The 13,927-nt window shown below is 34.0% G+C and overlaps 1 protein-coding gene across 1 annotated transcript in view; it reads right to left on the bottom strand.

Moving 5' to 3' along the window:
- The window catches only part of LOC123706161 (toll-like receptor 6), a 135,053-nt gene that overhangs the window by 93,627 nt on the left and 27,499 nt on the right, over window positions 1-13,927 (bottom strand). The window contains exon 2 of the mRNA XM_045655329.1: window positions 8,402-8,449. Coding sequence (XP_045511285.1) covers window positions 8,402-8,449 — 48 coding nt within the window. The remainder of the gene's footprint in view (window positions 1-8,401; window positions 8,450-13,927) is intronic.

Raw genomic sequence — 13,927 nt, 5'->3', positions numbered from 1 at the left:
TTTTATAAAAATACTGTTGTTTGCGGATAAGTTATTAATAACACGAGGAAACAGTATTTAATTAGACAAAAAATAACCCAACTGGTCCTTCCCAGATAATTAAGTGTAATTAAACTACAATTAACATAATATTGCTGTGAAAATAGGAAATTTGAGCTAATCCCATGGACAAAATAACCAATCCAGAGACACGTGACAATTCCCACGGTATATTTCAACTCTGTTTAACTAAACAATGTTTTACATCACATTTCATACAAGTATTATTCACAGTTTCTGTACAATATAAAGGCTTTTTGTAAATATTTAAGTAGTTGTCTAGTTCGATAGCTTTTATGAATTTAAGTGAATATTTCGTACTTATTTCATATAACAATATACTTCTCCTAGTTAAACAGGCGATAATACTAATAATGAATTAATAATAAATGCCAACACTGAATGAATTCGATTATAAGCGATCAAACAGCGTACATCTGGTAAATGTCTACAGTGCGTCGACCTTATTATTTATATTCGTTACATTTGTTAGAGCGTCAGTCCCCTGGGACACACCTACAGGGTACATACATCGTAATCGAGTTACCTGATGGGACCTGTAAGCCATAAAGTTGGTCGCATGTGTGCTGGAAGGTACTATCCGTATAGTATGAAGCTAGTGAAGAATACTGGTAGTTTTGAATAGCCCGCTTTCACGGTAAAACAAATGAATTGCAGAATTGGTTTTAAATATATTTATTTAGAGCAGTATTGGAGAAAAATTTAATATTATGTATAACGACAGGGGTGAAAAATTATTCATGCAGCATTGAAGATTAAAGTTCTGGATTGTTCCGAGAAATTCGCAACTAGCCTCGGCCGGCTCAGTTTATTCTCTGCTAGCGTGTGTATTGTATCATAAAAAGTGACTAAAATTCGCCCATAACGTGAAAGTATTCGTAAAATTTATCTGAAAACTCATAACGAACGTACGTTCATCCGTCGTAAACGTGAAACCGCTACAAAAATATATTATTTTGTTAAGTTATGACATGAATAACAAAGTTAACCTCAATAAAACATTTAGAAGGAGCCATCGGGGCGTTCGTTAAAACCTTTCATGTAAAACGAACTGAAACGCGGAACTTCCAATTTTTCCCTCCATTTCAAAACGCACTTTTTTATTTACCACACGCGCTTCAGTATCGACATTCATCCAGTCAGTTGCCGTTGTTTTTTTTATTTAGAATGTTTTTTTAGAAAACACATTGACATAATATTTAAATAATCTGTCATTTTTATTAAAATAGAATAAAACAAAGCATTACAATGCAATATTTATGTACCTATATATTATGCAGTATGCACTCCACACCAACCATGTTTATTTTTTCTTTTGTCGTAATTTTGAATGGAAGCTGAAAATATAACGACTATGGTAGTCGTTATATTTCAGTTTTAAACTCATTGAACTATACATACATAAAAGTAACCGAACTGACAGACCGCAGATACCGTGTTTACGCGTTAGGGCGCGGGCACACGCACGTGTTACAATACAATAACAACGCGATCAAAGACCCTGTCTACACTGTGTGTTTCAAAATCCGACTCGCGTATATTATTCAAGAGTTTTGTAATACAATGTTTTGATTTTCATCAATCAAAGCTTGTGTTACGTAACTGTTGTTTCAATTATTGATACGATTGATTTAATTTGGAGAACATACATAGAATGTGATTGTTTTCCCTGATTTATTTATGTTGCGTTTAGGCCTGCTTATAACAACTTTTAAGAAGAATGTGCTTTTCACTGCCTGTTAGTGATGAAAGCTGATAATTATTCATAGGTAGTACAATTTAAATAACATTTACTTATAAATTGTACATACCGTATTACGGTTGTACATTTACATCGCAATATTATCTGTACACTTTAAACTTTATCTAATAAAACATTTTGCATAATATATAAAAATTGCAAACCCCATTCATTAAAGATCCAAGAAAATTGAACATGCATTAAAGTCGGTAAATATTAACAATCCATTAAGGGGCAGCTGCTTGGAGCTTAACGCAAATCTTAACTCAAAATAAGGGGAAGCTAGCCCCATGCGATTGGCAACTGGTCAAATAAGGGTTTATTGCTATTGTATGCGGGAAATATTGCCTTCTTATTTCTTGATTATGTAATATAAGGGTTAAGAAATTGTTAATCAACGATTTTTGGGCTACTGCGGGGTGCATAGTAACTGAAACTTATAACAAATGTATAAATAGAACAACATAACGACGTGTATTTTACAATTTGCTACTAGAGACTGAAATTTCTACCCTTGCTCCTTGTTCAAAATACTGTTAAAGCAAAGTTTGAGATGTAATAGTGGATGAAAACTTAACGACATATTCACGAAAAATCTTTCGTATAGTATGTTTACCGATTACATTTAACTACAAAAACTGAACAAATATTATGAAGCATACTAGCTTTTATTTAGTTATTTATTTTTTAACCAATTTTCACAAATAGGTGAACCAATACGAGTTCTTTGTCCCTTCAAGTAACGAGCAATTATACACAAGTTTGTGTGTTGGATCGTACAATTACGCAATATGCAGGTACAGGGGACTGATGGCGAGGGTCCCAAGAATGCACTCCCCTGTCTTCTCCCTTGGGATGTACGGAATGCTACTGTTTTACTTTTATTGTTATGTGCCTAAAGTGAAAACTTGTATTGATTTTTGTTGTCTTTGATGTTTGCATATGGGTATGGGGTTTGATGTACGTATAGATTTATGTTACGATGTCTGTTATCGAAATTGCAGTAATATCTGTTACCTTTAGGTACTTTTGTGTTTTTGCAACCTAACGAACATATTATGTATATGTAAAAAACATTTGAAGCAAAAAAGAGTTAGCTGTAGTTTACTAACGATTTGCTTATAATAAGATATGCATGACCCAACGAATATTTTTTAGGCAATAATTTACGTCTGTTTCAAATTTGTATGGGTCACTAACCAAATTAAAAAAAAAATCAATATTGTTTATTTGGAACAATAAAAACACACATTACAAAAATTTTATGAACGATGGAAATTGTGGAAGTAGTAGCAGTATATTTAAAATAATGTATAACTAAGTACATAGTAACACAAAACAAGGAAATGTAAAGAAATGCGAACCCCACACAGGATATTTTAACCCTAGAACACTAACCTTATTTTTCGACCTTTAATACTAACCTTCGTCGTTTCGACTACGCTGTTTATTGGAGGGGATTTAAGGGTTTAATTAAAAAAATATATTTGTAGTTATGTTTTATTTTAAGCATAATGTATTAATCTACATATAAAAATATAAAAATATTTATTTTAACATAGTTTTAATTCAAATAGTCTTCAAAATGAGATCACAGTTTACACGCTTTATGAACATTCTTATTTTTTTTGAAAAATTCCGTACATATAATATATACCTCTAATTTGCTCGAAATAAACTATTAATTACAAAAATAATGTCTGGAAAATTAATTAAAAATATAATTTTGATAATAGCTTAGGATCTAAAACATTTGTGACACACATCAAGTTTGTGTTCCCCACACAACGATTTTTTGCACCTAGTGCACCTATTTTTGGTCTACCTTTGCTATCCGGAGGAACATATAGCATATATGTTTATTTTATTTTGTTATGGAGGTACATTAGCAGCATTACTTTGCTCAGTCTCATTTATAACTTTCACATTGTTTCTTCCTGGCATGTTTAAAATTTATGTGATTGAGTTCCGCAGAGTATCAGTAATGTCACCAGTAATTATACTTGAAAAACATTGAGGATCTAAAATATCTTGAAAAAAGCGTACAGGCCCACGTACTATATATCTATGTTCTTTGAAGGTCTTCTGCTTTGTGACCTTGACTGTTGTGATGACCATAATATGTGTTTGTCTTTCCCACGAAGAATGGTACGCAATGGTCTTATAATCAAATCGCTAGGGTCAGCTGTAGTGCTAGGTGTCTCATCTTCAATAGAACGTGGGGAGATGTATTACTACTTGCCTCATAATCTGGATCTGGAAATTGCTCTTTATTGACAGTAGAAACTTCATCATCACCCTCCGTTTCATGCCTCTTCAGCCTCAATGTGGTCTTCAGGCTCTCTCGCAGATGAATTTTCCTCATCGCTTTCAACTTCTAAAAATAACGTATGAATCGTATCTAAAAAATAAAATAATAGGCACCATTATAAAAGTTAAAATAACGTAATTTTAACTTAACTAAATAGTACGAAAAGTTACGTTAATACTAACCTTCGTCGATGTGACGAGCCATGGTTGCTGGAACAGCGCGTGTGGACCTTCCACGTATAAAGCACTACCGTCCATCGCAAGCGCAACGGGTTGGCTGAGATTAGCTGAAGTCAGAAAACCATACGGTCGCGCGCGTAAAAGTTATAGCGATTTTTTTGGTGACGCGTCGTCGAATCGACGAAGGGTAGTGATCTAGGGTTAATACGTCACTTGATGTATAATTTAAAGGCCAGTATGCGGCAGAGCAGAAGGGGCAGGCTGAGGGAACATCGACAGATGCAGAATCCCCAGCGATTTGGTACAGAGCACTCATGGGACAGACGCATTTCTTACGGCTATATATTATGGGAATTGCGTGGAATTAGATTGACTACAAATTGGTCTAAAGTTTCCGTTACACGCGTACAAGTTTCATATAACATCGTTTAGAATGTTATATTGTAGATTTTCATCTCATATATTATTAAAAATATGGAATCAATCAAAATGCTCGGCAATATCAAGCATTTTTCTATTTTCTTTTATTTTTCACATATCAAGCAAATCATAAAAAATCTTTATCAAATATTATTCTTCTTCATAACAATCATTCACAAAATATAATTATGTACAATACATTTATAACCACTACGATATGTTTGTTTACAATAAAAAACCTAAACTCTACATAAATATTAATCTGTGCACCAGAAGCCTGCCTGGCGTTAGTTAGGAACGGCAGGGGACAGATCCAGGGCCTAATGAAGGGACGGGGACATTTTTATGGTCAATTTGAACCTTCGATTGTCCCCTACGATTGTAAGTTTAGGCGATATGCGATCGCTCACTGCGTAATGAGCCTTTTACTTTGGATTGAAGAGTGTTTAAGTGGATACCCTTTTGCTGATTACGAAAAATGGGGACTTTATCTGCTGTTGTGTAGCTGCTTATTTATTAGCCTTTCAGTAGTAATACTTTGCCAATTTCTTTAAACTTTGTGAGTAGGTAGTGTGTTATTTATCAAACTGAGATAAAAAATATATAGTATTTAAAAGAATAAAGGTTTGAAACGAGCACATAAATTTAAGAACATATTTTCAACAGTGAAATAAGAATATTCACTGCTTAATTGTATTTTTAGCAAACCGCTCTCATAATCAATTCCGAACAAGACTGTGCATCGAAAAGATTAATTTCCTGCTAAACTTCTGACCGTAAAACAAGAGCACAGTGAAAATAATTCCGCAGAAAAAAGGAAACATTCATTTTGCTTTAAAAATGCGATAGAAACAAGCTCTGGGTAAAAATAACGACAATTCTTGTATTACTGGAGCATCGCAAACATTTAATGCTTAACCATTCTTAACTATCAACGAGTAATCTGAGAGCAGCGAACAGCTGGTGGTCCCCCCGCCCCCGCGCGCCCCCCGACCCGCCGGGGTCCGGGGACCGTCCCCCCGCGGGGAAGAAAGTCTGTTTGTGAATTTAAGTGCGCTCTTTGGAAAACAATATCTCTAGCGTTTTATACAGCTAAAGCATGTGTGTACATTCGACGTGATGTAGCTAAGTTACTGTTACACGGATATAAATTAGTGTTTTATAGTTTCAAGTGGAATTGAGGAACGCTCAGTTTTAGTTTTCGCTGAATGTAAAACTTTAAGTACCTACTGTTTTTATGCCATTGCGTATTCGTTGTATGTACTCAGTTATTCAATCTTTATTTCGTTAAATTAATGAATACTCATCAACATGTTTTATTACGTATAGACTTAACCCTTGGCCTAATTTTATCACTCCCTACTAAAAATAAAAACATAAATCTTCTATCATTCATTGTCCAACCCGAGATATCTTAATAAATCGTCCATAGAAAGTTAAAAAACAAAGGACAAATGAATTACAAAGGACATTAATGTGTAGATAAGTTTAATTGCAAGCGATAAATAACTGAGACAAATTGCCGACAGATAGCTGTATCTGAACCTGCGACCTCGCCGATAGTTCTATACATATTATGTTCAGCTTGTTTCATCTTAAAGCCGCTTAGATATTTTAATCTTCTAATTAAGTAGAAGATAGATGTTTCACATCTTTGTTATAGGGCAAAGAAAGTGTAAGATAGGATAAGTGGTATCAGTAACCCTGTGTCAGATTTCGACAGACGAATATTTTTTGATAGGAATTGGAATTAAAGTTAACGAAAAGAATTGGCGTTTTAGTTTAAAGGAGCTGTATTAGTCTGTTTTAGTATAAAGTTTTATATAAAAATCGCAATTAGATTGATTAGGGTTTAACACCTTCACGTGCAGTATTAATATTATAAGCGAATGTATACCCACTTTCCAAGTGTTAACAAATCGTGTAATTAAATACAAAAATCAATACAGTGTCATACGGATACATCGTTAGCGCGTGTCAAAAGCCGGCGGGTGAATTGGTTCAGCTGAATACCTCAAGCTGATTGCAAATAAATGGAACACTAAATTATTTCCCTCACATCATTATGAAAAATTTCCAATTGCAAATGTAAAAAAAGAGCCTGGTAGCATCGCATACACACCATTTGATCTGGCTTTAATTTAATATAAGACACCATAATGAAATTCAGATAATATGCTTTTCAAACACTGCTTCTGATCTCAGTTTGAAACGACTAGGTACTTTACACAATTTTTCGTTATCTTTAGTAAATTTATAAATTTGTAATTAAATCCAGACGAAAATGTTTTAAGCGAAAATTCACCTCCACTCTCCTTAAACCTGCTTAAACTAATCTTTAGAACTACATAGTACTCCCGCTTAAGTATTAATACAAAAACACGCTCGCAAATTACATGCTGCTAGCACCTTAGATAAAATCTTGGAATTTAAAACCCGGGCGCACACGGCCAGGAGAAAGGGTACTTCAGACAGAACACACGGTAAGAATGCTTCTCAACCCTGCTTCACTCGTTGTAATTGTGATATCTATAGTAAGTTTAAAATGTGAGACAATTTATCAAAGTCGTTTTACTTTTGCTTCGAAGACGTCGTTGATAAATGATCTTTTTGTATCAATTTCATTACTCGGGTTATTTTAATTTGTTTTTCCTTACTCAATTTAGATTGTAAGTGATTAATAGTTACTGTTAATGAATTATTGTTCAAACTCAACACTGGATAGTGATATTAACAATGCAGTTAGACTTTAACGACTTGCTGTGACATGATTGTAATATTTATGTAAATGGTTATCATCTTATGGTAAAAAGGATACAGATTATATTCTGTAATCGTTAGGTTTAGCCATCTTGTGTTGCTCATACTACAAGAAATATGCAATAAAGAAAATAAAGATCGAAACAGGCATTCTTGAGATTGTCATGAATAATAATAAAACACGGGAAGGAATTACATTGTTTTCTAAACAAAAACACAAAGTTGCGGATCAGTCCACTGTCCCACGAATAATCTGAAGGAAATTATTATAATAAATTCAACGAGACAACGGCGAAGCGTGAACTTAGCGTTACCAACTCGGGAAGGAAAGGTTCAAAGTTTGTCCGAAAAAAAGCGGAAAAGCCTGAATTTATCCCCGCCATTTCCGATGTTTGAGTGCGTTCCTAAATATTATTCCGACCTTTCTTTTGTTTCACAGTTTAATATTCGCGGATTGCGTGACCGAAAGGCTATTAACGCAGAGAATGGAGCCTTTTATTACACCTCAAAAGTTTTAAGACGTTTGATAGAAACAAAAGTAAGGAATCAAAGGTTTGCGATTGACAAAATACCCAACAGAGCTGTGTTCCGTAATTAGACGTCTCTGACCGGCGCGGCTGAAATCGCTGAGGAATTTTATTCTTCGGAATCCGAAGCGGCTTTTATGAAAACTGTCCCCTTCGAGATTTCGTAATTTTGCTTTGAGTGATTCCGGCACGAGCAGGCAGATGGCGCGATATGGCCCCTAGTTTTATGAGTCAGTAGGCAAAAGTTAGGTATGCTCGTAAAACAAAGGGAATCTCGAGGGCGAAATAGTAATAATTGAGTCGCAGATTTTTCTTTGAGATTCCGCCGTCGTATAAAGCGTTTTATTAGAATTCGGTTGAAATATGCTATCGATGGAATTTGCTTGAATAAAATCGTACTCACCGTTTCGTTTGTGGAAATGTTTGTTTGTAGGTTGTCTGCGTCAGTCTTCTGTAACAAAGAATGGGGTTTAATATCGGTTACGGCTTGTTTATTTTGGACGGTACATTGTATGGTGGAGTCGTTGTGGGATGCTTGGAATTGGATTACCGTCGAACAAACCGTACTTTTGCGAGCATCGACATGCATATTCATCAGACGGGCAGGGTTCCGCTCGGCGGCGTGAGGCGGACACACCTGCGTTCGAATAAGGATGCGATATGCCGAGTCTATTTGGACCTGACAGCCACTCATGTACATTTAGGTCTGCGGAGGATGCCGCTCTCCAAGATGTACAATACATAATGTTAATTTTGATTTGAATTTAGAAACGATACAATATTGTACACGTGAATTTTGCGGTATATAACAAAATATATAAATTGTATTAAATAATTGTTGTATTAAATAAATATTTGATGAGAACTGTATATTTATTTGATAGTGTACGCAACTTAGATCTTGAGATTGAATTGTTTTGTTGTATTAATAAAACATAAACAACATTTTAACAAGTACAACTTCAATTATTCTACTTCGACAATAATTGTTCTGCTTATATTTTATCAAGCTCACAGTTACATATGTGAATGCAAACTATAATAGAGCAGCAAGCTCCAAGCAGCAGAGATAAGGTCCATAATATGAAGGTATTAGATGACTTCAACAAGCTGCCAGTCTCACTAATGCAGGATCAACTTGGCTTTGCTTGATTGACTTTTAAATATGGTTTTGGGTAAGTTAAAGGTATCATCATCATCTTGGACGAAATGCTATTTTAAACTGCGACTATAATAAACTATATAAATTCCATTTATAAATAAAATGAGTATAAAACAAATGTTTAATTTTATCCAGAAGTTAAATTTCAGCGAAACAGTAAATGTACCAAAATTTTCTTGTTGCATTGTTTAATATAATATTGTGGCGAGTTGTTTCGGTAAAAATTCTCGTATCACGTCGTAGAAAAGTTTTTATTATGTTTGCAAACAGCTGTCCCGGTTAATATTCGGATATTGTCCGCGCAGCGCCGGGCGCCAGGGGAGTGTCATGGCTGCTCACTTACACGCTTACAAATAACCTAGTGTTAAATATCGTTAAAAATGTTTTTGAAGTGAAACTTCTTTATCGGGGTTGGAAAAAAATTTTGTGTAACATTTTTTCGTTACGCGTGACATTTTTCCGTTACGCGCCATCTTTTTCTTATCCCTACCACGCGTGATTCGACGTATTTCTGTAAGTTACATATAGTAAATTATTATTTGAAAAAGAAGTTTCATTTCTTACGTGTGTACACTAGTACACGCACATATTTTTTTTATGAGAAATGGAATACAAGAATACAACAGATCGTGGAGCGATTTGTATGATTGGGTGAAAGATGCGGGTGCGGGTTTGACGAACAAAATGTGTTCTTTTTTGTATACCTAGTTTCTGGGAACACTTTCGAAAGAAAATAAAGTTACAATTGAAGTTTTTAAGTGGATACCCTATATCTAGATCTATCTCTTTTTTATATAAACTAAAATATAATACGTCTTACTTTAACCTAAATAATAATAATAATCTAGATGCTACGTTTATCTTATGAAATGATTACCTTCTTACATATTCCGTTTGGGAGCTATTTAAGAATTCTTATTTTGTTCTCAAAACCCATCTTGTTAGCGTATGTTAAATGTTTAACAGCAGCCAGAGAGCTCTCGCACTAATCACCTCGCCTGTCATTGCTTCACTAATGTTGGCCTAACCTTCACTTTGAAACCTTTTGTTTAATATCTTTTATACTAACAATGTACACAAAGAGCCACTTATACCTTATGAGTCAAAGGCAGCTATTAAAGGCATAGAAGAAAATGCTTTATTATGCGCAATTTTGTCGATATTACTATTATTATTAGCTAGCTACTAGTTATTATTCTGTGATATTGCCAATATTTCTTGAGCTATTGGTGATTTTAGATAGTGTTTAATAGAAATGATTGACCAATAAGAGATTTTAATATAATAAGAAGCTTTCGACATTTAAATCATTATTACCACTGTATGTAAATATTATTAATTGCAATATTTTACTATCCAAATCTTTAATTAAACTATCAAATACTATTACAGGATTAACAATGAAAACAATAATTACGATACAAATAAATTAAGGATAACCACTATAACAAGTTTGTTTCTGAAAGCGTTGACTTATTTCATTACGCAAACATAAGTCACGTAGTATATGAAATAATTTGCTAGCCTAGACCGGTTCAGCACAAAGGGGGCGGCACGTACGTGGCCGTGACAGAAAATACCTAAACTAACCCCTTTCTAAATACGCCCGTACCACTATTAGGCAAAGCTGGCTTTGACCACCCTTTGTTCACCGCCAATTACTATTGAGTTAGACCATCTACCACACTTTATTGTCAAAGCGAAATCTTATAGACAGAGATCCGTTCAATCTCTGTGAACGTCGTACATAGCTACACGAATATGGAGAACACTGCGTACACGTTTTGATTTGGGAACATAAAGAGCGATGTATTGCAGGGGACTGACGATCGTCGGGACCAGACGGTATATTACAACGTGCTTGGAACTTCCATCCTTTGCAACAATAATCGAACAGTTCTGGAATTTTGGGGTAGAAATTAATAACAGTGCGTTGAAGTCGTGAAGGTATAATATATCATGGTGATATTCATTGTTCTAACAATGTTTGGCTATGTGTACTATGTAGGAGACTACAGAGACTATATTCTATCTACCAATACGTTACGAATTTCATAGAAATAAATTTCCAATAAAGTAGACAACATTCAAACTACTATATAAATATAATTCATATTCAAACACAAATAAAATAGAAATCAATCGGTTGATTACTTTTATTGATATTACAATATTTGTTCGAAAATTAATATACAGGTCAATGTTAAAAGAAAATTAGTTTAATAGGGATCATACAGTTCTTCTGTTCTCTCTCTTTAATACATAAATTCATGCGGAACAAAATGACTGACAACTAAAAAACAAAGACACAACAATCCAAAAAAAAGTATCAAAACACTAAAAGATTACAAGAATTTCTTTTTATTATACCGAGCAGGTGTGAACTTGCTTCTTTTGTTGAACCTGAAAGAGAATAAACAGTAATGTAATGAACTCTTTCAGGTTTTAATATACCATTTTGGTTTTTTTAAGCGGCAGAATTTTCGGAGGAATTAAAAGCAGAATCCAGCCAGATAAAAACTAGTTTTTAAATTCAAAATAGAGAAATATCAAATTACTAGCTTACCGCCCGCGGCTTCGCCCGCTTTGTCTAAAACCTAATAAATTATATACTAAAACCTTCCTCTTGAATCGCTCTATCTATTAAAAAAAATCGGATCAAAATCCGTTGCGTAGCTTTAAAGATTTAAGCATACAAAGGGACATAGGGACAGAGAAAGCGACTTTGTTTTATACTATGTAGTGATGTCTAGGGTAGATAGTGTGCATCACAACACAATTCACTATTATTATAAAGTTGGTTAATTAACGAATTTAATAACGAGAGTTTGAAATTACAATTAATTAGGTGAAATACAAATAATATTCCCATGAATTTTGTAAAATAAATTGGACTTTCATTCGACACTCGGTTTCTATTTAGAGTAAATTTGTTTTTACTTTTATAACTGATACAGAAAATATATTCATGTCTTGTTCCGTTCATAATTGTTACGCTATTGAAAAGCATTCAAACAAATTTATTTTCATTCATACATTAAGCAAATTCTTTGACTAAAATAACGAATTTAAAATTGTCGTTAATATAATAATTAGCACATATATCTGCTCACATTTCACTTCCCAAAGACAACGATGATATTAACTCAGTTTGGATCCCGCCGACATCCAGCTGTCAACCTCCGGAGTGCGACGTATTGACAGCGCCACTACAATATGCATCCTCTGACAGACGGGTTAAGGTTCAATTTGCATGTTAACGTTTTTAATCCTCTCCTGTCACGGAATAACTATATCCGTGGTGATATACTTTAGCTTAATTCGGTTATAATATTGAAAATGTAACGTATTCAATATCGTAAAATATAGGCAGATGATCTATTTGATACCTGCTATTAAAAACAGAGAGAAAATATGTTATTCCTTACCGAAATCAAATTATGTATTAATGTCAGATTTTGTAAGAGTTACCTAATGTTAATGTAATAGTATAGACAAATGTCTCTTACATTTGTATATCACCGATTCAAAAAGTATCGGCCAAAAACTCGATATTCAAGCGGCAGAAAGTTGTACACATTCCAAAGACAACATATCCTAAACGTCACAAAGCAAACGTCACAACCGCGTGCGAGTTGACAGCGCTGCGGCAGACGGGGCCACACTAATGCATAAAATTTCACACTGCGGCCGCAATTTAAACCGATCTCATATTTGAGTTATACGTGCTTGTGATAGCTCGATACGGGATCCGAATATGCAAGACGCTAAATTGCTTTTCGGAGTTCATCTTTGTTTGGTTGACAAATGCATGGAACGGTTCGAGTCACGTCTTTGTGTTTGTAGTGTCATATCGTATATTTATATTACGATGTATATACAATCAACTTTCGTCAATATTCGTTATGCTTCACCTATAAAATTATTATACTCTTTTGTACTGATGTACGAAGTAACGAGGAATAATTCTATATTTAAAAGTCTAAAACAAAACATAGTTACATTCTCACAGAGTAAGAGGAAAATTTTATCACTCTATGATATAATAATGGTTTTGTTAACAACTGCACATTGCAGTGAAGTGCCTTACGTAATTGGTAAAAATATGAAGTCAAATAATAATTGAATTGTTATAAAAAGTCTCATAAAAACAAGCAAGAGTTTGAACATTGGAATACAAATATCTCCTGTGTATTTACATGTCAAAAATAACACAAATAGTTTGTTTTATTGAATTCTGTTACAGTGGAGTGGATGTCAACTGAACTCGTGTTTATTATAAAAATAAATGACGTTCAATATTGCAGTGCGGTTAATGGTGGGAATTAGCTTTTACCTGCGGGTTTGCTTGATATTGCTTGATATAGCTTATATTATGTAGTGTAGGCTTATGTAAATCCAACCATAATATAATATATGGCTAACGAACTTAAGCCAAGTCGGATCAATATTTATAAATCTGAACAAAAATCTTCATAATATCTATTCTATTTTGTAGACATTTTTAATAAATGCCATTGTTTTGTTCGGTGTAAAATGCAAAACAGAACTGTTTCAGAATTTAGAAGTAAGAGTGGATATTTATAATTGTAAATTTTAAAAGCAGCTAAATGCGCCTAACTGTGAAACTCATTTATATGTATCAAGATTAGAATATTCATCGACAATCTGTTTGCAGCGTGGGCATCACTATCTGCGGAGAGCGCGCTGATTTATAGTGACGTTCGCGGTGAGTTATCGATATCGACGCTTCGTTTGATTGCCTTA

Source organism: Colias croceus, chromosome 3 (genome assembly GCF_905220415.1).
Source record: "Colias croceus chromosome 3, ilColCroc2.1".
NCBI classification, from domain to species: domain Eukaryota; kingdom Metazoa; phylum Arthropoda; class Insecta; order Lepidoptera; family Pieridae; genus Colias; species Colias croceus.
Note: the sequence above shows the minus strand (reverse complement) of the source record. Positions and strands in the feature narration are given on the sequence as shown.